The sequence below is a fragment of the Halichoerus grypus genome, chromosome 6 (assembly GCF_964656455.1).
Source record: "Halichoerus grypus chromosome 6, mHalGry1.hap1.1, whole genome shotgun sequence".
In the NCBI taxonomy this organism is placed as follows: Eukaryota; Metazoa; Chordata; class Mammalia; order Carnivora; family Phocidae; genus Halichoerus; species Halichoerus grypus.
In genome coordinates this window covers 37,724,774-37,752,638 of record NC_135717.1, presented here as the reverse complement: position 1 = coordinate 37,752,638, position 27,865 = coordinate 37,724,774, and the positions used below count along the sequence as shown (strand labels likewise).

General features: G+C 48.2%; 2 protein-coding genes and 1 pseudogene across 9 annotated transcripts in view; 2 read left to right on the top strand and 1 right to left on the bottom strand.

Moving 5' to 3' along the window:
- DNASE1 (deoxyribonuclease 1) overlaps positions 1–26,605 on the top strand; it is a 44,918-nt gene extending 18,313 nt beyond the window's left edge. The window contains exons 1-10 of one of the 7 annotated variants that reach the window (XM_078074899.1): positions 10,150–10,280; positions 16,238–16,427; positions 24,290–24,437; positions 24,763–24,851; positions 25,017–25,100; positions 25,292–25,407; positions 25,551–25,663; positions 25,738–25,892; positions 26,023–26,119; positions 26,291–26,605. In XM_078074899.1, coding sequence (XP_077931025.1) covers positions 24,291–24,437; positions 24,763–24,851; positions 25,017–25,100; positions 25,292–25,407; positions 25,551–25,663; positions 25,738–25,892; positions 26,023–26,119; positions 26,291–26,344 — 855 coding nt within the window. In that variant the 5' untranslated portion in view covers positions 10,150–10,280; positions 16,238–16,427; position 24,290 and the 3' untranslated portion in view covers positions 26,345–26,605. Of the gene's footprint in view, positions 1–9,774; positions 10,281–16,237; positions 16,428–24,289; positions 24,438–24,762; positions 24,852–25,016; positions 25,101–25,291; positions 25,408–25,550; positions 25,664–25,737; positions 25,893–26,022; positions 26,120–26,290 lie in introns of those variants that run through there. The other 6 variants (XM_036090738.2, XM_078074897.1, XM_036090721.2 and 3 more) reach the window with 6 other exon arrangements.
- Positions 5,862–7,166, top strand: LOC118533896 (cytochrome c oxidase subunit 7C, mitochondrial pseudogene; annotated as a pseudogene).
- The window catches only part of TRAP1 (TNF receptor associated protein 1), a 52,226-nt gene continuing 50,888 nt past the window's right edge, over positions 26,528–27,865 (bottom strand). For both annotated transcript variants that reach the window (XM_036090702.2, XM_078074896.1), the window contains exons 17-18: positions 27,146–27,218; positions 26,528–26,819 (exon numbers count right to left, since the gene is read on the bottom strand). In XM_036090702.2, coding sequence (XP_035946595.1) covers positions 26,718–26,819; positions 27,146–27,218 — 175 coding nt within the window. In that variant the 3' untranslated portion in view covers positions 26,528–26,717. The remainder of the gene's footprint in view (positions 26,820–27,145; positions 27,219–27,865) is intronic.

Below are 27,865 nucleotides of genomic sequence, written 5' to 3'. Positions count from 1 at the left end.
CATCTGGATGTCTTCTTTGGAAAAGTGGCTGTTCATGTCTTCTGCCCGTTTCTCAACTGGGTTATTGGTTTTTTGGGTGTTGAGTTTGCTAAGTTCTTTGTAGATTTTGGATACTAACCCTTTATCAGATATGTCATTTACAAGTATCTTCTCCCATTCCATAGACTGCTTTTAGTTTTGTTGATTGTTTCCTTTGCTGTGCAGAAGCTTTTTATCTTGATGAAGTCCCAATAGTTCATTTTTGCTTTTGTTTTCCTTGCCTGTGGTGATGTGTCTAGTAAGAAGTTGCTATGACCGAGGTTAAAGAAGTTTCTGTCTGTGTTTTCCTCTAGGATTTTGATGGTTTCCTGTCTCACATTAAGGTCTTTCATCCATTTTAAATTTACTTTTATGTATGGTGTAAGAAAGTGGTCCAGTTTCATTCTGTTTGTGGCTGTCCAGTTTTGCCAACACCATTTGTTGAAGACTGTTTTTTTTCCATTGGATATTCTTTCCTGCTTTGTTGAAGATTAGTTGACCATATAGTTGGGGGGTCCATTTCTGGGTTCTCTATTCCATTGATCATATGTGTCTGTTTTTGTGCCAGTACCATACTGTCTGGATGACTACAGCTTTGTAAAATAGCTTGAAATCCGGAATCATGATGCCTCCAGTTTTTTGTTTTTCAGAATTGCTTTGGCTATTTAGGGTCTTTTGTGGTTCCATAGAAATTTTACGATTGTTCTAGCTCTGTGAAAAATGCTGGTTGTATTTTGATGGGGATTGCATTAAATGTGTAGTAGATTGCTTTGGGTAATAAAGACATTTTAACAGTGTTTGTTCTTCCAATCCATGAGTGTGGAATGTTTTTCCATTTCTTTGTGTCCTCTTTGATTCTTTCATAACTGTTTTATAGTTTTCAGAGTACAGATCTTCTATTTCTTTAGTTAGATTTATTCCTAGGTATCTTATTTTTGGTGCAATTGCAAATGGGATTGATTCCTTGATTTCTTTTTCTTCTGCTTTGTTTTTGGTGTGTAGAAATGTACATTGATTTTATATCCTGCGATTTTGCTGAATTTATATATGAGTTCTAGCAATTTTCTGGTGGAGTCTTTAAGATTTTCTACAGAGTATCATGTCATCTGCAAATAGTGAAAGTTTGACTTCTTCCTTGCCAGTTTGGATGCCTTTTATTTCTTTTTGTTGTCTGATTGCTGAGGCTAAGACTTCCAGTACTATGTTAAATAGTAGTGATGAGAGTGGATATCCTTGTCCTGTTCCTGACTGTAGGGGAAAGGCTCTCAGTTTTTCCCCACTGAGGATGATATTAGCTGTGGTCTTTTGTATATGGCCTTTAAAATGCTGAGGTATGTTCTATCTACCCCTGCTTTGTTGAGGGTTTTTATCAGGAAAGGATGCTGTATTTTGTCAAATGCTTTTTATGCCTCTCTTGACAGGATCATATGGTTCTTATCCTTTCTTTTATTAATATGGTATATCACATTGATTGATTTGTGAATATTGAACCACCCCTGCAGCCCAGGAATAAATCCCACTTGATTGTGGTGGATAAGTGTTTGAATGTACTGTTGAACTCAATTTGCTAGTATTTTATTGAGAAATTTTTTTTTTTTTTTAAAGATTTTATTTATTTATTTGAGACAGAGAGAATGAGAGAGAGAGCACGTGAGAAGGGGGAGGGTCAGAGGGAGAAGCAGACTCCCTGCCGAGCAGGGAGCCCGATGCGGGACTCGATCCAGGGACTCCAGGATCATGACCTGAGCCGAAGGCAGTCGCTTAACCAACTGAGCCACCCAGGCGCCCTTTTATTGAGAATTTTTACGTCCATGTTCATCTGGGTTATTGGCCTATAATTCTCCTAAAAGTGGGGTTTTTGGTTTTGGAATCAAGGTAATACTGGCTTTGTAGAATGAGTTTGGAAGTTTTCCTTCCATTTCTATTTTTTGGAACAGTTTGAGAAGAATGGGTATTAACTCTTGTTTAAATGTCTAGTAGAGGGGTGCCTGGGTGGCTCAGTTGGTTGTGTCTGCCTTTGGCTAGGGTCATGGTCCCGAAGTCCTGGGATTGAGTCCCCCAGCGGCCTCCCTGCTCAGTGGGGAGACTGCTTCTCCCTCTCTCCCCCCACCACCTCATGCTCACTTGCTCTCTCTCATAAATGAATGAATGAATGCATAAGATCTTTTAAAAAAATGTCTGGTAGGCTTCCCCAGGGAAACCATCTGGCCCAGGACTTCAATTTGTTGGGAGATTTTTGATTACTGATTCAATTTCTTTGCTGGTTATGTGTCTGTTCAAATTTTCTATTTCGTCCTGTTTCAGTTTTGGTAGTTATAAGTTTCTAGGAATTTGCCAATTTCTTCCAGGTTGCCCAGTTTGGTGGCATATAATTTTTCATAGTATTCTCCTATTTTTTTAAAGATTTTTTTGATTTATTTGAGAGAGCACGAGCAGGTGTGCAGAGGGAGAGGGAGAAGCAGGCTCCCCACTGAGCAGGGAGCCTAACATGGGGCTCTATCTCAGGACCCTGAGATCATGACCTGAGCCAAAGACAGATGCTTTATGGACTGAGCCACCCAGGCGCCCCCATAGTATTCCCTCATAATTGTATTTCTGTGGTATTGGTTGTGATCTTTCTCTCATTAATGATTTTACCTATTTGGGTCCTTTCTCTTTTCTTTTTGATAAGTCTAGCTAGAGAGTATCAATTTTATTAATTCTTTCAAAGAACCAGCTCTTAGTTTTGTTGATTTGTTCTACTGGGATTTTTTGTTTCTGTATCATTTATTTCTGCTCTAATCTTTATTATTTCCCTTCTGCTGGCTTTAGGCTTTATTTGCTGTTCCTTTTCTAGCTCCTTTAAGTGTAAGGTTAGATTGTATATTTGAGACTTTTCTTGCTTCTTGAGGTAAGCCTGTATTGCAGTATGCTTCCCTTTTAGGACTGCCTTTGCTGCATCCCTACGGTTATGGGGCTATCGTGTTTTCATTTTCACTTGCTTCCATGTATTTTTAAAATTCTTCTTTAATTTCCTGGCTAGCCCATTCATTCTTTAGTAGGATGTTCTTTAACCCCCATGTACTTGAGGTCTTTCCAAATTTTTTCTTGTGGTTGACTTCCATTTTCATAGTTTTGTGTTCTGAAAATATGCATGTAGACCATTGACATATGCCATAATTGTTACTGTTTTTTATCCATTGCCTTTGGTTTTGGTTTTGTATTCCACTCTTTTTCTGCTTTCTCTGACTTTAATTGAACATTTATAGACTACATTTTTCCACTCTCTTAGCATATCAATTATACTTAAAAGGAAAAAACCTCTTTTTAAGTATTTGCTCTTAAATTCACATTATTTACAACTAATCCAAGTCCACTTCCAAGTCCACTTTCAAATAATGCTATACCATGTCATGGGTAGTGCAGGTACCTTATAACACAATATCCCCAATTCCTTCCTCCTGCCCCTTATGACATCATTATCATTTACTTCACTTGTACTGAAGCTACAATTATTGCATGCATTGTTGAAATTACTATATTGAGCAAACTGTTATGCATTGGGTCAATTAAGAATGAGAAAAATAAAATATTTTACCCCCATTTATTCCTTCTCTAACACTCTTCTTGGTGTAGATCTGTGTTTCTGACCTGGGCAGAGTTGGTTCTCTGCTTGCTTAGTTTCCTTCTTAGGAAATCTTGTAACATTTTTTTGGTAGGTACATTTACCCTGTGACAAATTCCCTTAATTTTTGTTCATCTTATAAAGTCTTTATTTCTCTTTAGATTTTTTTCTTCAACACCTTAATTATTTCCTGCACTCTCTTGCTTGAATGGTTTCTGATGAGAAGGCCAATATGCTTCTTATTCTGGCCTCTATGGGTGAGGCTTCTCCCCCACTGCCTTCTTTTATGATTTTCTCTTTGTCTTTGATTTTCTGCAGCTTGAATATGGTATGCCTAGGTACAGGTTTTTTATATTTGTAATTTTTATATATATTTGGTGTTCTGTGAGCTTCTGTGGTTTGCCCTCTACTATCAATTTTGGAAAAGTCTGTCATTGTTGGTCACATACTTCTTTTGTTCTTTCTCTCTTTCTTCTGTTTCTACCGCAGATAGATTACATCTTTTGTAATTGTCCCACAGTTCTTAGATATTCTGTTCTATCCTTTTCATTCTTTTTTCTTTTTGCATTTTGGTTTTGAAAGTTGTACTGGTATTTCTTCCTTCCAGCCCATTGATTCTTTCCTTGGCTGTGTCTAGTGTATTGATGAGGAGTCCATCAATGTATTCTTTATTTCTGTTACAGGTGTTTTTTGTTGTTGTTTTTTTTTTTTTTGGTTGCCAGCATTTCCTTTTGATTCTTCCTTGGAATGTCCATCTCCCTGCTTACATTACCTCTCTTTGCATGTTGTCCACTTTTGCCATTAGAGCTCTAGCGTATTAATGATAGTTGCTTTAAATTCCTTGTCTGATAATTCTAGCATCTCTGCCATATCTGAGTTGGGTTCTCTGCTCGGTCTCTTCAAATCTGTGTTTGTTATTTCAGTATGCTTTGGGATTTTTTGAAAGCTAGACATGATGTACTGGGTAAAACAACTTGAGATATGTATGCCCTTGTGTGAGGTTTTATGTTTACCACCTAGGAGTTAGGCTGTGTTTACTGTTTGCTGTATCAGTAGGTGTCAGAGCTAAAATTTCCTCTGGTATCCTTGTTTTTGTCTCTTCTTTGTCTTTGAGTTTTCCTAAAGATTTCTTTTTTTTTTTTTTAATTTTATTTATTTATATGTCAGAGAGAGAGCACAAGCAGGGGCAGCGGTAGGTAGAGGGAGAAGCAGGCTCCCTGCTGAGCAAGAAGCCCAATGTGGAACTCCATCCCAGGACCTGGGATCATGACCTGAGCCGAAGGCAGAAGCTTAACCAACTGAGCCACCCAGGCACCCGAGTTTTCCTAAAGATTTCTTAAGTAAGGTCTGAGAAGGGCAGTTTTTTAGTTGTATGCCCCGGTTATCATACAGAAGCCCTATTGATGTTATTAGAAGTGATCTGTAGGAGTACTTGCCTGGCTCAGTTGGTGGAGCGTGCGACTCTTGATCTCAGAGTTAAAGGTTCGAGCCCTATGTTGGGTGCAGAGATGACTTAAAAATAAAATCTTGATTTAAAAAAAAAGTGATCTCGGGGCGCCTGGGTGGCTCAGATGGTTAAGTGTCTGCCTTCGGCTCAGGTCTGATCCCAGGGTCCTGGGATCGAGCCCCACATCAGGCTCCTGGCTCAGCGGGGAGCCTGCTTCTCCGTCTCCCTCTGCCTCTCCCCCTGCTCATGCGCTCTCTCTCTCTCTGTATTTCTGTGTCTCAAATGAATAAATAAAATCTTTAAAAAAAGAAAAAATAAATAAATAAGTGATCTCTAGTTCTGTGATTCTGTGATTAGGTCTCAGTCTTTTAGGGAACTTGTGCCCCTGGCCTGTGACCTTCAGAAGTGCTGTTTGGTTTTGGGTTTTGCCCTCTTGTAGGTGAAACAGGAAGGCAGAGGGGACTGGAGTTGGACATTTTCCTTCCCCTAGGTCAGGTAGGTTCTGGCAAATCTCAGTAAGCTAGGCTCTGCTGGAACAGTTTCCCTTGAGGACAGGCCTTGTTAAGAACAGAATGCTCCGGGCCTATGTCAGAGTGGCTCATTTTCCCCTTCCCCTGCCTGAAGCCTGAGAGGTTTTGTTCTCTGACCTTCACTGTGAGAACCTGGCAGGTAAAACTCACAGAAGTACGTGGGTCCCCCTAAGAATGGGCCCTCCCTAAGTTTTATTAATTTGAACTTGTCCACTTTTAACCTCTAGAGATTCATCAGTTATACTTTGCTTTTTCCTGCCCCATGCATCTGCTCCAGTAAGCTGTGATTTTCTGTATTTGCCTGTTCCTCTGATTGGGCAGTGTTTTATCCTTTGACTTCAGTTCTCTGATGGATCTAAAAAGAACTGTTTTTCAATTTGTTTAGCTTTTTTATTGTAAGGACAGTAGTGACCGCTTCCAAACTCCTTACATGCCAGACTGGAAAATGAAAGTTTGTTGCTTTCATTTTTGAAAGATATTTTTGGTAGAGTAAAAGAATTCCTGGTGATACCTTTTTTCCCTTTCTTTCTATGTTTTAAAGATGTCATTCCATTGCCCTCCAGCTTGTAGGAGAAGTCACTTAGGATTCTTACCTTTATTTATCTATACATAATGTGCTTTTTTTTTTTTCATGTTTATAAACAGTTTATTCAGTTCGTTACAGTGGGCAAGATCCCTGCTGAATGGACAGGTAGAAGCGAGGTACCCCTGGGTTAATGCAGGAGCCAGCGGCTTGCATGGGACTGACTGGGCATCAGGCAAGGAGGGAGCACCAAGGTTTCAGAGTCAGACCAGGCTCAGAGTCCCTGAGCCGAGGGTGGGCTAATGGCCCGACACTGACCGCTGCTTCCTTCTCACAGCTGGGCACCCTGCAGGGTGTGTCTTCAACATTACGTCATTTCAGTGATGTCAAGGGAACAGTTATTAAACTGAGCCCATGTCCTGGTGCACCTGAACTGTTGTTGCTATGTAAGTCACATGCTAGCATGCAAACCAGAATTTTAGAATCCTCCGGTAACGGTGCGCCAGAGTGATGATAACTCTGTATTTCTCCCTTAGCGCCCCCTTGCCTGTTTTCATTCCTACTTGAATTCCCATCTGTAAACCACATAGAGTGTTGATGAAAGTCTCACACACACAGCAAGTCTCTCAGATGACAAAGCTATTTCCAAAGCAGCATCTTGTGCAGTCTGTGACATTGAAGAAAGTGTCTCTGGTTAGCTGTCTTCTGTGAAAAGAGTCATCCACCCCTGACCGATGCCTAATTGAAAGCATAACTTAGAAGATAGATTTAGGAAGTAGAATATGGATAAAAATAGGAAACAAACATTTCTACTGTCTTAGGTCTCTGTGCCTTTCACAGAACTTCCAACAGTGCTGTGTTGGGACAGAGCATCTGGAGGTTCACAACCTCTGTGGTCTGTAGGAGACAGTATAAGGAGGGCCCGGGGAAGAATTTGCCATTTTCAGTGGAAAACTGAATGGTGGTTACTAATTATGATGACTTTGTACTTTGGATTTGCTGCACCCTTTTTTTATAGTAAGATACCAACTGGTTAAGAAATAAGGGTGTTTTAATTAATCCATTAAACAGATGTGAAAAGGAGCATTTGAAGAGGTGCAGTCTCTTTGAAAAATTGATCAGTCTCTTGAATTCAACATAGTATATTTGTAAATAAACCTATGGCATGAAAAAAAAAATAGGAAACTAACTCTAAAAAGCTATCGTCTATGGGGACTGGGCCAATTAATGACCAGTTCACAGATGGTCTCACTTGAGGGCTACAAAGTTGTTCACATAATTATTAGAAACCTACTGGAGTCCACAGCTGACAATCTGCAAACTGCTGGATAGAACTCAGTCTCTAGGTATGAGATGGTTAGAGTCTAGTTTAAACCTCTAACCCCTGAATCAAGAGGGGAAAGGCAAGAAAGACCTTATCTACTAGATTCTGTGTCTGCTGAAGTCTCCGGTGACATTTTGGCAGCAGCCGGTGGCAGTCCTCAGAGCTGCGCAGCGGGACCCAAGGCTGGGACCGTACATAATGTGCTCTTTAAAAGCCTGGCTTCTTTAAAGATTTTTTTCTTTGACACTGGTTTTTAACAACTTGATTATGATGTATCTTGGTGGTGGTCTTTTGAGGTTTATTCTCCTTGGGTTTTATTGAGCTTCTTGGATCTGCGAGTTTATAGTCTTGATCATATTTGGGAAATTTTACTTTATTTCTTCAGATACTGTTTCTGTCTCCTTTTTGCTCTTCTTTTTTCTGGGATTCCAGTTTATGCACATTGGCCTGCTTGTAGTGTCTGGTGTTTCTTGTTTGTTTTGTTTTGTTTTATCCGTATGCTTTATTTATTTGTGTGTGTATGTACTTTATTTTGAGTCGTTTCAGTTGCTATGTCTTTAAATTCTTTGATCTTTTCTTTTACAGTGTTGATCTGATGTTAATCCCATACTAATGTTTTTTCATTTCAGAGACTATTCTTACCATCTCTAGATCTTTTTATAGCTTCCATTTTCCTCCCCATCATGTACGTGTTTCCCTCTACCTTCCTGAATATGTGAAGCATTTTTATAGAATAATATTCATCATCCTTGTCTGCTAGTTCCTATATCTCTGCCTTTGCTAGGTCAGTTTCTAATGGTTGGTCTTCTTAAGGTCGTAGGTCGTATTTCGCTCTCTTTCACATGCCTGGTATAGCAGTTACCATTTCACGCTTCATTGCTTGCTTGTGATGATGGAATGTTTCTCCCTTGCCAGCTAGCCTGATGCCAGTTCTCGCCATTGGGGGTGCTGGAGGAGAAGGGGCCTCTCTTCCTGGTTCTGTGTGTTCTGCTTTTTTCTGTTCTATGACACAGGCTGGCACATAGGACGCATGGGAGCTCACTCCACTAAGTTTCTGTGGCACCTTTTCAGGCAGTTTCCTGGCTGCAAATTCAGCAGCACCCCTGTGGTGCCCGCCCTGATACTCTCTGTATGTCTGGAAGGGGTAGGCACTGCCAGGCAAGTTCCATGGGACCCCGGCTGGCCTCCTGGCAGCTTTCCCGTGAGTTCATCAGCACCTCTGCACACAGCTTCCCAGCTCATTTTGTTGGCACCCACACAGGTTGTTGTCAGCCTCCAGCTTTGGCCTGGGGCAACCCCGTGAACTTTTCACCATCCAGTGGGCTGTGTCCACCCACCTCCCAGGTGTGAATCCTTGCCTTGGGTACCTCCCTTCACCCTAGGGTATTCTGTAGAGTTCTCTTTTGTTTCCTTTCAGTTAACTCCTTATAAATAGTTAATAATTGTTTATACTAAACTTCCCTTGTTTAAAATACCATGTGGTTTCTGTCTCCTGGCTGGACTCCAGCTGATACACCTGGCCGTTTCCTTATTGAATACTGGACATTGTGAATTTATGTTGTTGGTTGCTGGGGTTTGTTATATTCCTTCAAATAGTGTAAATCTTGGTCTGGCACACAGTTAAGTTCCTTGGCATCAGGTGATTCTTTGGAGGCTTGCTTCTGAGCAGTGTTAGGGTGGGCCTTTGGTCTGCAGCTAATTTAGCCCCATTGTGAGGGGCAATGCCCTTCTGAGGATTCTACCCGATACGCTGTGAATTAGGAGGCTTTACCATGGTGGCTTATGGGAACATAAAATAGGGCCATCCCTGTGTGAGCTCTGGTTCCATCTGCTCCTTTCCAGGGATTCCTGCCCTGGGCTCCTCGCATAGTTTGTCTCACACGGGTACAGATTCCTCCTCAGCTGCATATCTTGGAGCTCTGCCTGCTCTGCAGCCCCTCCTCCCTAGCACTCTGCCCCCGCGTCCTAGCTGCCTCCTTACCCTCCTGTCTCTTCCCCTGAGGGAGATGGCCGGCTGTCTGAGTTTCCCCTCCCCGCGCTGTAGCCCGGAACCACCTTGGCCGTGGCTGGTGCAGTCACAGGGCTCCGGCTGTTGGTTTCCCTTCTCGCTGCAATCTCCTCTGGTGACAGGAGACGCATCACATCATCTCTTGCCCAGTTTTCTGAGTTCACAAGGCCCTGTTACTCTGTCTTGAATGAGTACATAACCAAACAGATGAAACAGCCTGTCAGGAGCTTAATGAAATTCAGAATGGGGTTGGGGCCGGGGGGGGCTCTCTGGCTAAGCCAACTGACACTGTTAACACTCCTTCTTTTTATTTTATTAAGCAGTCACACGAATGGGAACAGGAAGATGGTACAGATTGGAAGACAGTGACATGGTGGAGGCCTGGGGTTCACCCCACAGCAGACTCACCGTTACCATATTGTGTGGCTGTGTCCTTGCTGGGCTGAGGTGCTTGCGAGGATCGACGCCTCCTCACAGGAGCTCACGTGAAGAAAGGAGCTGATCACCCATGAACTTGCACAGGCAGAGTCCCTGGCCTGCTTCCGTGGCCCACCATGACTCCAGTAGTCTTCAGACGACGGGAAACTGGACCGACAAGGCCACCTACCTCTGGGCAGTCTGGCCTTGGCCTGGACTCCTCCCTGGCCTCCTGGGGCCACCTCTGCTTCTGCCCGAGGCCCTGTCCACGGCCACAGCTGGGTCGAGATGGCCACTGGTGGCCAGTGCTGCCCTGCTACACTTCCACTCTGAGGCAGGGACACTGATCCCTGGCTGGCAGCTGTCATGCAGGCAGCAAGAGGGGAGCCTGGAAAGCCAGCCTTGCAAGGTGAGTGGACGTGTTTTCTGAAGTGATATAGAAGTGGGGTGAGAACCAGTGCTGCTCCCCAGAGCCTGCAGTTTGTGAGCAGGCAGAGGTCTCTGCGACTGCCTTTCCCGTTGTCTACCCAGAAGCACCTTCCTGTCCCCACAGCCAGGACTCTCCCAGCCTCACAATCTTCCCTGGGGGTGGTACCCAGACCTCTGGGAGGAGAGTGGTGGCAGGGCCCTGAGTCTGCCCACATTCAGGGGTCCAGCCCCACAGCCAGGACTCTCCCAGCCTCACATTCTTCCCTGGGGGTGGTGCCCAGACCTCTGGGAGGAGAATGGTGGCAGGGCCCTGAGTCTGCCCACATTCAGGGGTCCAGGACAGGCAGGCACTCTGGGAGCCCCATGGCTCGGTGGGGTTCTGGGGCAGGACAAGTGCATCATCCTTCACTCGTGGCAGACCTGATGAGGCGTCTGTCCCGGAGGCCAGTTAAGGGGGAAGGCTGAGGCGCTGGGGTAGGATGGTTTAGTGGGAGCCTTTTCATGTGACTGAGCCCCATAGGCTCTCACTGCATGCATCCCTACCCCCCAGGGAAGAGTTCAGTTATGGGAACATTTCAGCTTGAAGCTTCCTGGGGGGTGGGAAACACCAAGGGGAGCTTGGGGACTGTGGTCTCCTCCACACTAGCAGAGCCACATTGCCTTAATATCCTACAGTCTAAGGTCCAGCGATGCTCAGAGAATGGGTGAACAGAGGCTGGGGACTAGTGGACACAGTAACCGGGGAGGTAGGGAAGACATGGGATTAGCCCTCCCAGCTGGCCCATCCAGGAAGGATTGGGCAGAGTTAGAAAAGATGCCGTCACTTAGTACTCAGACCTGAGGGTCAATGGTGAGAGCTTCAGTGGCCACTGTGTTGTGGGGCTGCACCATCTAATGGGTGGTGGCTCCTGGGACCACTGGTTCTTGTGAGGGTCCTTCTGGGCTCAGACATGGGCAGCTCCCTCCTCTCCACAGAGATAGGCCCACACCAGCTACTCTCTGGGGTCTGCTGTCTGACAGTCAGCCTCTGCCTGGGACTTCCATGACAGGATGAACTGGTCCTGTCTCTGCTTTCTGGCTGTGCTTTACCCAAGTACTACTCTGATAGCTCCTTAGCCTACAGGAGCCTTTCCCTCCCAGTAAGAGCTGTAACTTTGGTGCTCTCTTATCACCCTTGGTTCGATGTCTCCATCCCACAAGGATTTGGGATGTGGAGGCTGAGGAGCCTGGCCTGGTGGCGGAAGCCTATCCCTTCACTCATTCATCAGTGAAGACTGGGTCAGGCCCCCTTTGTGTGAGATGCTCACACTTAGATGGGGACAGCCAGAGCAGCCTGAGAGGGTGGAGAGCATCTAAAGCCATTGTTCTGTCAAAAAGGCCCCTCTCTGATGTGAACATTTCATTCAGCAGCCACTTGGTGAACACCCACTATGGGTCATGGCTTGTTTAGGTGCTGATATATAAGCCCTAGCTGTCACTGGACTGCATCCAATATGACAGAATGTACATTATTAGATGTGATTGGTGGTAAGACAAAAATAAGGATAGAAGGACAAAGCGTGTTAAGTAGGATGCTATGGTGAGGTGACATCTGGGAAGAGGCTTGAGTGAAGGAGGGGCAAGCAGTATGCCCATCTGGAGGCAGAATGCCAGGTAGAGGGACAGTGCTAAGGCCCTGAGGCAGGAGCCCATTTGGGAAACATGTTTGAAACTGTCAATGTGTAACAAACTATAGTGTTTATAGATAAGCCCCATGGCCAGTCCTAGGCAGGAAGCACAGCAGTTACTTGCACTAATTATAAAAAACCAGCACTGCCCATCTGGCCAGGAGGGAAGGGTCCCCAGAGAGGAAGCAGGCCTGGAGCTGGCAGTCTGCAAGCCCCAAGGCTCCTTCTCTAAGAGCGAGATGGTAGACCTCAGCTGAGGACACACGCTCCTGTTCTCTGAGAAGCTATAGAATGAGCTTCTAGAATGTAGAATTGCTGTGTCCTGCTGCCGTCTTCATTGTAGGACTGGGCTGGTAAGGAGAGATACCAGAGGGTTCAGACAAGGACACAGAGGTCTTCAGCCCCAGAGACTCTTGGTCAGGCAGAGGGACATGGCCTGTGTTCCTTCTGGCTGTCGCTCATTGGTTGGCATACCTCTGCACAGGCCACGTATAGCTCAGAGATGTCCGTGTAGCCTGTGCTAGCCAGACCAGCTTGCAGAGTTATCAACCCACATCCTTTCACCCACCATGCCTGATGCTGAGTCAGTTTACCAGGTACCCTGACAAACAGGACTGGGCAGGGTGACAGACCCACCCAGAGACTATGGTATTGGAGTTGTCAGACACGGACTTTAGCTGATTAACATATTAAAGTAAAGAGAGAAGATGCAGAATTCCACATAGAATTCATAAAAAATTAAATGAAAAATCTGAAACAGGAGAGCATGACTAAAATTTAAAGTTCAGTAAGTGGACCTTTCTACCCTAGGGTTAGGGGTTAGGGTAGAAAATACTCCGGCAGACACCACCGCACCTAGCCCCACTACCCTGTGAGCGTCCTTGTCCTGGGCCCCCGGGGCCCTGCTTGTCTCTTCTGTAGACCCCCAACCTTGGGCAGCGGGGGGGGTTCCTGCCAAGGAAGGTTCTTTGTGCTTGGAGAGACTGGCGGGTCTTTGGAACTTGGAGAACATGTTTCAGTGCAACTTTGTTGGAAATACTCTTGGCATGTTGGAAGAGCTTTGTGATGCTAATGAAATCTTTGGGGCCCTCAGATTCATTGTCAGGAACACAAGCGTGTTTTTATTTATGGTCTTGGGCTAAATGTATGCTAACCTCTCAACATACGCCTTAGAAACTGCCTTTTTACACAGTTGTATTTTTGTTTGCTTCTCCCCTGAATGCAGAGTGCAGAAAGGTAGCATTGAGGACTGGTGGGATTGGGGAAATGGAGGCCCGTCTGGTTTGCAAGGGGCACACACACGCTTTTCAGGCGTCACATCGCGGGTCCTGAGTGCCACCTGTTGCACTGATGTGATGGGCATGGGCACAGGCAGGGGTGAGGACATGGGGGCCAGGGCTGCTGCAGAGCATGACTGACGATGTTTTGGATCATAGCAATTTAGGTGCATGTTGTTCTGAGGAGTTTTCCACCCTGGGTTAATGGTTTCTTTATAATGAACAGAAATAAATTCATGAGGGATGGTGAGGTAAGGCAAGGTCATGGGCCAAGGCCAGCGTGCTGACCCACACAGGTTGTTTGACATGGATTAAAGCAATGTCATGGCAAAGACATCAGCCTTTTATCTGAAGGAAAGGATGGAAGCCCCTTGTCTTCTAAACTGCTCTGTGGGGCAGTGAACACCCTTCCCACAGGGAGAGAAGGAACACAGGTTGAGTCTGGCTGAGGGGAGGCAGGCCTGCGGGGCCGTGACAGCTGTGGTTCCTGGGAGGTTCTCGTTCCTGGGAGGCCACTTGGATGCCCCACAGTGTACCCTGTGCTTCAAGACAGGAGGCCTTGCCGGGGTCTCTGGAGGGTCCTTGAGGAACGGACGTCCTCTTAGCCAGGAGGGTGCTGAGGGAGGTGTGGAGCAGGCGAGCACGTAGCCCCACTGTGTTATGCATTTGTCATGGCGCGCCTTCTGTGTTCCAGGCACTGGTTTAGGCACAAGGAAGTTGATGGACAGGCTGGACGAGGTCTCTGCTCTCGTGGGGTTTGTGTTCCAGTCCAGAGGTGGGCCTTAAACGAGTGTAAATAAGTAAGAGCAAACACATTAAAGAACAAAGAAAACAAGTGCTAAAAGTAATGAAAGAGATGATACTGGGACCATGTTGGTGGTAAGGATTGTTGGGGAGAGGATGACCTCCCTTAAGAGGTGACGTTTGAGCTGAAACCAGAATGACAGGGCAGCCCAGCTCTGCAGGCGGAGCAGAGGCCCAGAACTAGAATCGCTTCAGCTTTCGTCTCAAGGACTAGGAGAAACTGATGACAGATTGTAAGCAGAGGAATAACATGATCTGATGGCACATTCACGAGACGTGCCGGGTCCTGTGCGGAGACTCAGATCATGGGGTGGATTTCCGGAAGCAGGGAGACCACGGGTAGGCGTTGCATGTGTCCGGGGAGGACTGGCATGGTGGCTGCAGAGGCAGAGTGAGTGCAGACGGGGACTGCATTTAGGGTTGCGCTGAGGGAAGGCAGGGAGCCAGGTGAGTCTGAGGTATCTGAGCATCTCAGTGGAGGCGGGGCAAGGGCATCCAGGGATATAGTCTGCAGTCTGGTTCCTCCGTAGCAAGTTTGCAAAGCCCACTGGATGTCAGTGGAGGTGTCCTGGTCGCAGCCAGGATGGGGGACAGAGCCCCATCTCCGAGGAGAGTCAGGAGTGTTTCCTGCACAGGTGGAAAACCACCGTCCCTCTTAAGGCTGCTGGACTGCAGGACCTGACAGCTGGTCACCGTCTCCCAACACAGAGTTTCTGACAGCTTGAAATCCTTCTTCCTCACGTTCCACATCCAGTATGCCACCAAGTCCTGTCCTAAGGCCACAGCGCTCTCCCCGCCTCACCATACCTTCCGTGTCAGCCACCCTTGTCCCTTCACCTGGAGGCAGCCTGCTTGCCTTCCCTCCGCCTGAGCCCAGCCCTGCTCCTCATGGTTACCAGAGGCACTTCCTAACATGCAGACCTGGGCATTTAAAGTATTTTGAGTGATTTCTTTTTTAATATTAACTTATTACTTCATTTTTAAAATTTAGGTGTTTGTTTTTTTTAAGTAATCTCTCCACCCAACGTCGGGCTCAAACTCATGACCCTAAGATCAAGAGTCACATGTTACTCTGACTGAGCCAGCCAGGTGCCCCCAACTTCTTACTACCTCATTTTTGGATGATGCCTTGTATTTAGTTATGGATTACAAATGTTTTGATTTATAGAATTTTTTTAAGTTATGGAAAATTTCAACATATTCAAAAGTAGAAATTAGTATGCTGAACCTCCATGTGCCCACCACCTAGCTTCAGGGCCACATTTTGAAGCAAATCCCAGATAGCATATAATTTCATCTTTAATATTTCAGTGTGACTCTAAAATTCAAGGATTGGCAGCTCTTTCTGCCCATGAGTCCTGTCCCTTTGCTTTAATAAAAACAGGTTTTTGCACCAAAAAAAAAAAAAAAAAGAATCCAAGGATCATTGAAAGCATATCCACAATGGCATGACCACACCTAAACATTTAATACCGGCCCACCTTGGTGTTTGGTTCAGTTGCAGACCACCATCATAATGTGACTGTCACAATAAAGTGAGCCAGATGAATTTTTTGGTTTCCTAGTGAATATAAAAGTTATGTTTACAGTATCCTGTAGTCTGTTAAAATATGCAATGCCATTATGTCTAAAAAACAATGTACAAACTTTAATTAAAAATTACTTTATTGCTAAAAAATGCTACCCATCGTCTGAGCTTTCCGGAAGTCATGATCTTTTTGCTGGAGGAGGGTCTTGCCTCGATGTTGGTGGCTGCTGACTGATCAGGGTGGTGGCTGCTAAAGGTGGGGATTACTGTGGCAATTTCTTAAAATAAGACAACAGTGGAGTTTGCCACCTTGATCGACTCTTCCTTTCACGAACGATTTCTTTGTAGCATGTGATACTGTTTGATAGCATTTTACCCATGGCAGAAATTCTTTCAAGATTGGAGTCAATCCTCTGAAACCCTACGGCTGCTTTATCCGCTAAGTTTACAATAAATATTTTGTTGTCATTTCAACAGTCTTCAGAGCATCTTCCCCAGGAAAGATCGTCTCAATAAAGCACTTTCTTTGCTCATCCATATGAAGCAGCTCCTCTCATCTGTTTAAGTTTTATTCTGACATCTCAGTGATTCAGCCCTATCTTCACGCTCCACTTCTTTTTTTAGTATTTACTTATTTAAGTAATCTCTCCACCCGACATAGGGCTCAAACTCATGACCCCGAGATCAAGAGTCGCTCACTTCTCTGCCTGAGCCAGCCAGGCACCCGAGGCTCCACTTCTGATTCTAGTTCTCTTGCCATTTCCACCACATCTCGGTGACTTCCTCCACTGAAGTCTTGAACCCCTCGAAGTCATCCATGAGGGTTGGAATCAACTTCTTCCAAACTCTTGGTAAGGTTGATGTTTGATCTCTTTCCATGAATCACAAATGTTAACGGTGAATTCTTTCCAGAAGGATTTCAATGGACTTTGCCCAGATCCGTCAGAGGAATCACTGTCTAAGGCAGTTACAGCCTTACAGAATGTATTTCTCAATAATAAGCTTTGAAAGTCAAAATTACTCCTTGCTCTTTGGGCTGCAGAATGGATGTTCTGTCACTGGGCGTGAAAACAACATGAATCTCATTGTCCATCTCCATCGGAACTCTTGGGTGACCAGGTGCATTGTCATGAGCATTTTGAAAGGAATCTTTTTCTGAGCAGTACGTCTCAACATGTGGGCTTACTATTCAGTAGATCATGTTGTAAACAGATGTGCTGTCATCCAGGCTTTGCTGTTCCATTCAGAGAGCACGGGCAGAGTAGATTTTGTATAATCTTAAGGACCCTAGGATTTTCAGAGTGGTAAATAAACATTGGCTTCAACTTAAAGTCACCAGCTCTTAAATTAGCTCCTAACGAGAGAGTCAGTCTGCCCTCTGAAGCTGGGCACTGACATCTCTATTCTAGCTATGACCGTGCTAGATGGCATCTTCTTCTGTTTATAAGGCTGTTTTGTCTAGGTTGAAAATCTGTTAGTCATTGTAGCCACCTTCATTAATGATCTCATCGATCTTCTAGATCCCTTTCTGCAGCCTTGTATCAGTACTCACAGATTCATCTTGCACTTTTATGTTGTGGCTTCTTTCCTTAAACCTCATGAACCACCTCTGCTTGCTTTGTGCTTTCCTTCTTCAGCTTTCTTACCTCCCTCGGCCTTCATAGGTTTGAAGAGATGACCTGGCTCGGGATCACGCTTTCATTTAAGGCAGTGTTGTGTCTGGTTTGATCTTCTATCCAGCCCATTAAAGCTTTCTCTGCATCAGCAATAAGGCTGTTGCGCTCTCTTATTTTTGTGTGTTCACTTGGAGTAGTATCTTTAATTTCCTTCAAGAACTTTTCCTTTGCATTTACAACTTGGCTAACTGGTATAAGAGGCCTAGCTTTTCGTCTGTCTTGACTTTCAATGTGCCTTCCTCACTAAGCTCAGTCATTTCTAGCTTTGGATTTAAAGTGAGAGATGAGTGACTCACTCCTCCTTTCAGTTTCTAAAGGCCACTGTCCAGTTAGTAATTGGCTTGATTTCAGTACTGTTGTGTCTCCAGGAATAGGGAAGCCCGAGGAGAGGGCAAGAGATGGGGCAACAGCCAGTTGCAGGAGCGGACGGAACATGCACAACACTTTGGAGTGTGCTGTCTCAACATCGGTGCAGTTTGTGGCGCCCCAGAACAGCTACACTAGTAACATCCCAGATCCCCGTAGTAAGTGCGGTAAGAATGAAAACGTTTGAACTCCTGCGAGAAGTACGCGAATGTGACACAGACACGGAGTGAGCAAGTGGTGCTGTGGGCACCGCGGTGCTGACAGACGTGCCTGAGGCAGGGTCGTCATAGAACTTCAGTTTGTGTGAAGCGCACTAAAGCAAAGAGCAGTGAGCCCAGGTGTGCTTGAAATTTCCTCACTTACCACACCAGTGTTCTCATGTTCCTGATTGCCTCTTAAGTGATTTGTTTGTTAAGCAAATGTTCATTTATTTAGTTAGGGTTTTTTTTTTTTTTTAAGATTTGATTTATTAGCGAGCAGAGTGAGAGCAAAAGCAGCGGTAGAGGGGCAATGGGAGGAGCAGACTTCCCGCCAAGCAGGGAGCCCAACATGGGGCTCAATCCCGGGACCCCGGGATCATGACCTGAACCGAAGGCAGACACTTAACGACTGAGCCACCCAGGCACCCCATTTAGTTAGTTATTTTTTAAGTAGGCTCCACACCCAGCATGGCGTCCAGTGTGGGGCTCGATCTCAGAACCCTCAGATCAAGACCTGAACTGATACTGAGTCGGACGCTTAACCAGCTGAGCCACCCAGGCGCCCCAAGGAAATGTTTGTTTAAACGATTGAGATCCATTGTTTTACAGGATCCATATTGCATTAGTAATAGAACTCATATTTCATTTTATTCTCTGAGTTCCTCCTCTCTCCTCTTTTTTTTCTTTTAAGATTTTATTTATTTGACAGAGAGAGGCACAGTGCGAGAGGGAACACAAGCAGGGGTAGTGGGAGAGGGAGAAGCAGGCCTCCCGCCAAGCAGGGAGCCCGATGCGGGGCTCGATCCCAGGACCCTGGGATCATGACCCAAGCCGAAGGCAGACGCCTAACAACTGAGCCACCCAGGCGCCCCTCTCTCCTCTTTTTCTTAAAATTTATTGATGAGACCATCCTTTGTCCTGTAGTTTCCCACAGTCTGGATTATGCTGCATCCCCATGGTGGTGATGACTGATGTGCTTCTGTCCCTTGTAAGTTGGTACTGAGATCTAGAGGTTGCATATATTTGCATTGGTTTTGGCAAGCTACTTTCTAAGTGCTGTTGTGTCCTCTGTTCAGGTGTGGACAGCTGTTGTCTTCTGTTGACTTAGTAACCACTGATGATCAGTGCCTACATTAGGGGTTGCAAATTGCTGAGTCTCAAATTCTGGCAGTCATTCATTGCTTAGCTGGAATTCATTGCTTAGCTGGAATACTCCTATATAAACAAATTGCCCCTCAGTAACCATTGAGCAACTCGGTGGTACCATTTACATAGGAAAGGCAGGGAGATTTCTTGATTTTTGACTGTTGGCCACTTTGCAGACTAACAAGCGGATTCCCCAGCATCTCCCAATGGTGACTGATGAATTTTTTATATCAGTATGCACTCATGCATTTAAAAACAGTTGAGGGGCGCCTGGGTGGCTCAGTTGGTTAAGCGACTGCCTTCGGCTCAGGTCATGATCCTGGAGTCCCTGGATCGAGTCCCGCATCGGGCTCCCTGCTCGGCAGGGAGTCTGCTTCTCCCTCTGACCCTCCCCCATCTCATGTGCTTTCTCTCTCATTCTCTCTCTCTCAAGTAAAATCTTTAAAAAATAAAAAATAGAAACAGTTGAGATCACAATTATTCTCATCAGCAGTTTGTAGATTTGAGAATTTGTGAGAAGATAGGTATTCAGTCTGTTAGAAATGATGAAGGCTGGAAGAGAAGGTATATTCAGTATAGGAAACTGTAGATACAGTAACTCAGGCATATTCATTATGTATGTGTTAGACCCAAAGGTTCTCATTCTCAGTTCAGAGCACCCCTATGTAAGGTTCCATAATTATTCTGAGGGACTGCCTAGGCCAAAAATACCTAACAGTTCCATTAATTAAATAAGTCTAAACAACTTAAGTATTTATGTCCTAGCAACTTAGAGACATTTGGAAAAGTAATATACAGTCCCTAACTCACAATGGTTCGTCTTAAGAGTTTTGACTTTATAATGTGCAAAAACAATATGCATTCATTAGAACCCATACTTTAAATTTTGAATGTCGATCTTTTCCTGGGCCGATGATGTGCGGTAGGATCCTCTCTCGGGATGCTGGGCAGTGGCAGGAACCCCAGTGCCCAGTCGACCACGCGGTCACGAGGGTAGCGGTCGATACCCTTGGCAGACGTTCTGTTTTTCACTGTCAGTACAGTATTCAGCAAATTACATGAGATATTGAATGCTTTATTATAAAATAGGCTTTGTGTGGGAGGATTTGGCCCAACTGTAGGCTAATGTCAGTGTTCCGAGCACGTTTAAGGTAGGCGAGCCTAAGCTATGGTGTTAGGTAGGTTAGGTGTATCAAGTGCATTTCAACAGTATTTTCAACTTGCAGTGGAAGGTTATGGTTCTCAGTGTGGTTACAGCGGTTACCAGGACATAACCCTTATTATAAATTGAGGAAGATCTGTGCATATGAATTTGAAGAAGAAATATTTTCAGTAAGTCACCAGAATTACTTAGGAATGGAACGTAAGCCTGTTGGGCACTTTTACAGTCATGGAATCAGAGTGGACGCTGCCATCACTGGTGCGTGCTGCACACGGAGTGTCACACGGCGAGAACATTCTCAGTAACTGCAGAAACCTAGCCCTGCAGGGACCTGCAGCATCGGAGAGGAATGTAGCAAGAGAAACTGTTGAAACCGTGAGCACCCAAACCACAGTGTCCAGCCATGTCGAGTATCACTGTTCCCCCTCAGGAGCTGCGTGTCCTGTGGCGCCCGGCACGGTCACAGTGTGGCCAGATGTGTCTTAGCGCACCGTGTGGGGACCACAGCTGTGTGTCCTTCCCACTTCTGTGGTCATCCTCGCCCCGGGGCTACATGTTGGTGTGAGGCCACCCCCACCCCCAGAGCTTTCAGGAGCAGGTCCCAGGGTCTTGTGGCAGTTACTGTGACATGCAGGCCACCAACCTGCACAGAGGTGTTCCTTTGCCGCCATTGTTGCCGGCCTTAGTGCTTAGAGGATGTTTTCCTTATCCTTTGATTTCAGCCACACCAGAGCTGAAGACCTGGCTTTGACTTCAGGAAACCATTGTGACGTGCAGTTTCCCCTTCCCGTCTCTGGTGCAGGGTTTAACCAAAGAGGGTGTCAGTCTCTCAGGATTGATGTAAAAATAGTTCAGCCTGATCAGAGAAGGTGGTCTTCTGTCAGCGCTCATTTCCCTGCTGTCAGGACTTAAAAATGCTAGAAGCATGGGGCTTCCTCCCTTTCACTGGCACCTATTCTGTGTCTCCGTTGTGGGGCTGGGCATGGGAGGAGTGTACCCGGACTCCCCACTGTTGGTGTTGGGCTTGGCCATTGTGGAGGCCAAAAGAATGTGGTCAGAGGTGGCAACATGCAAATTGTGAACTGGGGCCTCTGGAGGCATCGTTTATTTGCTCCTCTGGAAGTTTCACCTTCCACCGTTTACAAGACTGTGCCTTGGGTAGCTGCAGGCCTGTGAGCATGAGGAAAAAATGCATATGTTGTACATTGAGTTTGGGGATTGCTTGTTACACAAGAGCTGACTGATAAAAATGGAAAAGAAGTCCATGAGAAAAAGGTAAGAGAGTGACAGAAGTAGAGCATTTGAGAGGGTTATTATTCTTAAGGATAAGATGGATTTTTAAGGAGATGTGATATGTGTCTTTCGTGAAATGTTATCAGTTGATACTTAAACCCAAGAGGAGGGCAGTGACAGTTTTATCCCCATTTTATAGATGAAGACAATGAGGCTCAAAATGAGAGTGAAGATGCGGGGCGCCTGGCTGGCTCAGTTGTTAAGCATCTGCCTTCAGCTCAGGTCATGATCTCAGGGTCCTGGGATCAAGTCCCCCATCGGGCTCCCTCTACTTCTGTCCCTCCCCCTTGCTTCTGCGCATGTGTGTGCTCTCTATCTCAAATGAATAGATAAATCTTTAAAAAAAAAAAAAATGGGTGAAGATGCAGCAGGTGAGTCTGGTGCGGGCCCCAGACCCCCAACTCCTGGTCGAAGCTCTTTTGCGGGCTGTGTTGCTTCTCCCGCAGGCCCAACTCTGAGGGCAGCCGACACGGCAGCCGTGCACTGGGCCTGGCTCTTGGTACAAGTGGGGCCGCAGTGAGGACCCGGGAGGGAGGGCAGAGACCACACCAGGGAGCTCCGCAGGGCACAAGGGCAGCGATTTGCCCAGGAGGGGTGTGCTGAGAACTGGAAGGACCAGGTAGCCGCGGGGTGACACTTGTGCCACCTGTGGGCGGCATCCCACGTTCGGTCAGAAGCGGGGCTGGTGGCCTCCCTCTGCGTTTGCTCCCAGGTTTCCCTCGAAAGGTCCGGCAGGGGCTGTCTAGAAACGAGTGCACGGGAGAACGGGCTCTAGGCGCCTGCGCTGCACACACCAACAGTCTTGCTTGCTGAGCACTATCTGGATTTTGATGTGCTTAAAAACTCAGAGATGGAGAACGGGAGAGGCAGCAAGCAAATCTTTGGTCAGGCTGTGATGGGTGTGCTGGCAGCTTGAGGGCCAGGCCACCTGACTGCACAGGAGGGACACGTGAACGGACTGGTGTGACAGACACAGCCGTCTGTCAGCAGGCTTTCATTACCTTGGACTCCGGCTCTTGTTGGTTTACCTTCTGACCGGTTTTTCATCCCCTCTGCCACCTCCTGCCCCGTGAGGCTCTGGCTGGATCTGCACTTCCCTGACCCTTGCTTCGAGGCCGCCCCGGCTCCCTGTCCTCCAGTCCTGCAGCCCCTCCTGATGGGCGGAGTCCCTTCCAGGGGGTCATAATGGCTCCCAGAAGACATCCCTGGCCTAATCCCTGGAACCTCTGAACGTTAACTTAGGTGGCAGGAGATAGATTTTGCAGCTGCGATCAAGTCAAGGCTCTTGAGATGGGGAGAAGGTTCTGAAGGTCCGGCAGGATGCTAAATCCCATCCCATGGATCTTGTAAGAGGAGCGGAGAGAACTGACACAGAGCAGGGTGCCGACGGGGGCAGAGTGGGGTGACCTGGAGCCCCCAGGAGCTGGAGATTCAGGGAACCTTCTCCTCATGTCTCTAGAGAGTGCGGCCCCCGGGACACCTTGATTTCAGCGTCGTGTAATGGATTTTGGTCTTTGGCCTCGACGGCTGTTAGAGAATACATTTTTGTCAATTTAAGCCACCAGCTTTTTAGTGACTTGTTTCTGCAGACACAGAAAATGACTACAAACAGGACAGTCAGGGATTCCAAAACAGAAATGACTGGACATGAGGCCTAGCCCAGAGCCTTCAGCTGCTTGATGGTGTCCCTGACTCAGTCACCTGGGGTCACCTCCGCCTGGAACACACACTCTTCACCCTAAGGTTCCCTGTTGCCTTGCTGGCAGTGGAGGTGGGCTCCACATCCCGCCGCTTCCTGGGGCCCACAGCACGTGCTCCGCAGGGAGAGCCCGACTTCCAGCCCAGTGGCCTGCAGCCCACACTGCGGACCCATGAGGAAGCAGTGGTTGGGCCTCAGGGGGGATGGCTGGCTTTGACCTGTGGCTCCAAGGTCATCTCCAGACTGGAACACAGCCGGGCCCGCCCCCTGGCACACACCTGCTACCTCCCCCTCCCCCTCCCTGGGAGAGCAGCATGTGTGAAGGACATGGGCACTTTGGCCCGGTCATTAGACTTTTTAAAACCAAGTGCAAATATTATCCGGTGCTCTTTTTATAGCAGCAAGAACCTGTGCCTGTTGTGATAGGTGCACGCCAGCCAATCAGGTGTGTGGGAAAGCCACACAGGCCGCACCATTGTTCTCCGTCCCCCAGGTGATGCCCTGGGAAAGGTCACAACTGCCTAAAGCTTTAAAACCCCAGGGGAAAACAGACATTCCCTGTGCTGGGACTCAGCTGCAGCTCTGTATGGTCTGTCATCCGTTTTTTAATTCACTCCCCTTTGCAACTAATTTTTCTTAAAGTAGCAAAAGGAGACCATTGATACCGATCAGAGAATATCTATTCCTAATTCTTGTAAGAATTCCCATCGTCCTTGTAGAAGCTGACCTTCAGGTGAGTGAGTGGTGCCCCAAGGGCAGTGTGACACAGGGCCCATGGAAAAGGGGTGCCAGGCCTGGAGACCCCTCAGGTGACTGGCCCCTCGGGAAGAGCCCTTGCCAGTCCAGGCTGGGTGGGTGCCCGGAGCAGGGAGGGCAGTGAGCTGGTGTCCCGGCAACAGAGGGCCAGGGGCCACCTCGGGCTGGCGATTCTCACAGGGGCTGGTCTTCTGGCAGGTGGAGTGAGAAGACCCCAGGGTGCTTCACTTAGCTGTCTGGCTCTCTGGACACTGGGGAGAGGGTTGTGAGTCTCAGCCTGGCCTGTTCAGCATAGCCCGCAGAAACAGGATTTACTCAGCTTTGGGCTCCACCAGCCCCACCTGGTTGGACTCTGGGGGAGGAGGAGGCACTGTCCTATTTCCAGACTCACAGGTAAACATCCCTCCTGTTCCAGGATGAGAGGAGCCAGGCTGATGGGGGCACTGCTCACCCTGGCTGGCCTGCTGCAGGTGGCCCTGTCCCTGAAAATAGCAGCCTTCAACATCCGAACTTTTGGGGAGACCAAGATGTCCAATGCCACGCTCTCCCACTACATCGTGCAGGTCAGTCCAGGCCGGCCTGTCCCCGAGGAACCCCGGGGGGCAGGGGTGGTTGTGTGTGTGGGGGAGGCGTCTAACAGGTTCTGGGAACACTGGGGCAGCAGCCAGTCCTCAGGGCGACCACAGACGGGGGTGTGGAGAGCCTCTGGTGACAGGGAGGACCCCTGTCTGCTGTTCCATCCATGGCTGGCAACAGAATCCCAGGCAGGAGCATCAGGCCAAACCATGACCTGAAGGTGCCCCAGGGAGCAGCTCAGCCCTTGTGGGGACCTGCAGCCGCTGTCCACCCAGGCTGCCCTGCTCAGCACCAACGTGGCCCTGTCCACAGATCCTGAGTCGCTACGACATTGTTGTCATCCAGGAGGTCAGAGACCGCCACCTGGCAGCCACGGGGAAGCTGCTGGACATACTCAATCAGTGGGTGATGGCCAGGGGGGCGGGGTGGGCGCTGGGGAGGCGCAGGATGGTGATCCTCCCCCCAGGGCATGGTACCATGGCCTGACAGAGCCAGGAGCCCTGCTGTAGGCAGCAGGAGGGTTCCCTGGGGGCCCCCTGACGGGCACATTCGTTTCCTTGATCCAGGGATGACCCCAACACCTATCAGTTCGTGGTCAGTGAGCCCGTGGGCCGGAGCAGCTACAAGGAACAGTACCTCTTCTTGTTCAGGTAAAGCCCCATCGCCGAGAGATGGGGGCCACCTGGGGACACTGAGGGGGACCTCGTGGGCAGCAGTCTGTCCTACGGGGAGGAACTGGAGGCCACAGAGCAGGAGCCGAGAGCGTGGGGCCCTGGTGTGGGCCGCCCCCCTCCACCAGGCCGCACCCCCAGTCCCAGGCTAAGCCCCTGGCCTTCCCCAGACCCAACCAGGTGTCCGTCCTGGACAGCTACCAATATGACGACGGCTGCGAGCCCTGCGGGAACGACACCTTCAGCCGCGAGCCCACCATCGTCCTGTTCCACTCCCCGTTCACTGGTATGCACTCCTTCCTGGGGCCCCTGGAAAGCCCTGGTCTCCCCTAGTGCTTCAGTCTGACGTTGAAGGCACTCAGGAACACACCGCCTTGGAACTGGCTCATACCCCCACCCCGGGGCTGAGCAGGACCACCCTCTCCCCAGCGGTCCAGGCCTTCGCCATTATTCCCTTGCATGCGGCCCCGCTGGACGCCGTGGCGGAGATGGACTCGCTCTATGACATCTACTTGGATGTCCGGCAGAAGTGGGACCTGGAGGTGAGTCCCCCACCCCAGGCTCCGGGGGCATGTGCTGTGCGCCCAGGCCAAGCGGCTGCCGTCTACTTAACTAGGACATTGTGCTCATGGGCGACTTCAATGCTGGCTGCAGCTACATGGACCCCTCCCAGTGGGCCTCCATCCGCCTGCGCACGAACCCGGCCTTCCAGTGGCTGATTCCTGATAGCACAGACACCACAGCCACAGCCACGCACTGTGCCTACGACAGGTAGGGAGGGGGGTCGGCTCTGGGAGCAGCCTTGACTCCTAGGTCTGGCTTCCCAAAACCTGGGTCAGTCACCCTCCTGGGCCCTAGTGGCCAGTCACGGGGCTGACAGGGACCTTCTCGTGTGCGGCAGGATCGTGGTGGCAGGAACGCTGCTCCAGCATGCCATCGTTCCAGACTCAGCCACCCCCTTTGACTTCCAGGCTGCCTACGGCCTGAGCAGCCAGCTGGTAGGTGTCCTCCCTTACGTGCTTCAGCTTTGCTGGGACCCCAGGACTTCTGGCAGTTTCTGTATCAACCTCAGAGAGCCACTGGGACCAGCACGTGGTGTGGGGTCCGGTCACAAAGTACCATGTGCAGAGTAGGCCGTGCACCTGTCCTCACTATGCGTTTCCCCACAGGCCAAGGCCATTAGCGACCATTACCCGGTGGAGGTGATGCTAAAGACGGTTTGATGTGAATGGGGCCCGGGCTGGTGACCTCTACCCTCTCCAGCTTGCCTGTCCTCACAGTAAGCATGGGCGATGAGGTTTTCCTCTGAGCACCCTCTCCCACTGTCCCCCGAAGGAAGTAGACCTGGCACTACTTCTGCTTCCAGCATGAGCAAGGGCCTTGCGGCAACCGAGCGACTACCTGCCTTTGCAGTCCAGACACAAGTTTATCATTTAGATTAACAAATGCTTTTAAGTAAATAAAGCTCAAAGGAGGTGTTGTCATTGGTGGCACGTAGTTCTTTCTCCCTGGCTGGTCTCAGGCTGCCTCGTCTTTCACCTCCACTTGAGCCCTAGTCCCTGCACGTAGACTGGGGGCCTTCACACCGGCGGCCCCTCAGCGTCGCTCCAGGGCCTTGACAAGCAGGTGGTTCAGGCGGCCCACCATGGGGCGGGGGTCATCGACGAGCCCCGCGGCAATCATGGCGTTCTCATAGATCTGAAAGGGAGGGGTAACCTCATCAGGGGGAGGACAAGGCCCTGCAGAGGGGAAAAAAGGAGGAGCACTGCCTTTTTCAAAATGGGGTATTAGGGGCACCTGGGTGGCTCAGGTCATGATCTCAGGGTCCTAGGATTGAGCCCTGCACTGGGCTCCCTGCTCAGCAGGAAACCTGCTTCTCCCTTTCCTGCCCCCCCCCCCCCCCCCCCGCAAAATCCTTCTTTGGAAAAACAATAAATCAGGATTTTAAAGGTAACGGGTGTCCCACTTCAACAGACGATATGGGCACCGCAGTTCTGCTCTCCGCCCGTCCCCAGGAGACTCACCTGATCAACTAGTAGCTGGGCCAGGTCAGGCTCGCGCTCTCTCAGCTGACTGAGCTTCTTGATCAGCGTGTGTCTATAGCAGAAAAAACATCAGAAATTAGCTCAAGGGCCTCTGTGTTCTGATGACTTTTCTGAGAGTTTGGGGTTATCTGAATCCAGTATAAGAAGTATAGTGGGGCGCCTGAGTGGGTCAAGCGACTGCTTTTGGCTCAGGTCATGATCCTGGGGTCCCAGGATCGAGCCCCATGTTGGGCTCCCTGTTCAGTGGGGAGTCTACTTCTCCCTCTCATGCTCTCTAATAAAAGAAAAAGCACATAATATCAATTTCAGATAATATACCAAGATGACCAGGGGAAGTAGATTTGATTAGCAAATGCAGCAGTACCAAAATTAATATATGAAAAAGACATTAGTTGGCACTTGGGTGGCTCAGTTGGTTGGGCGACTGCCTTCGGCTCGGGTCATGATCCTGGAGTCCCACACTGGGCTCCCTGCTCAACAGGGAGTCTGCTTCTCCCTTTGACCCTCCCCCCTCTCATGTGCTCTCTCTCAAATAAATAAATCTTTAAAAAAAAAACAGTTGTCAGTCAGAAACCCTGCTTAATCCATACAATTAACTGATTATTAAAGTATAAAAAATTTTTTAAAATATAAATTCATAAACATGGACGAACAGCCAGGGGAAGACCTCTCCCAGGTATTAAAGTGTATCATAAGGCT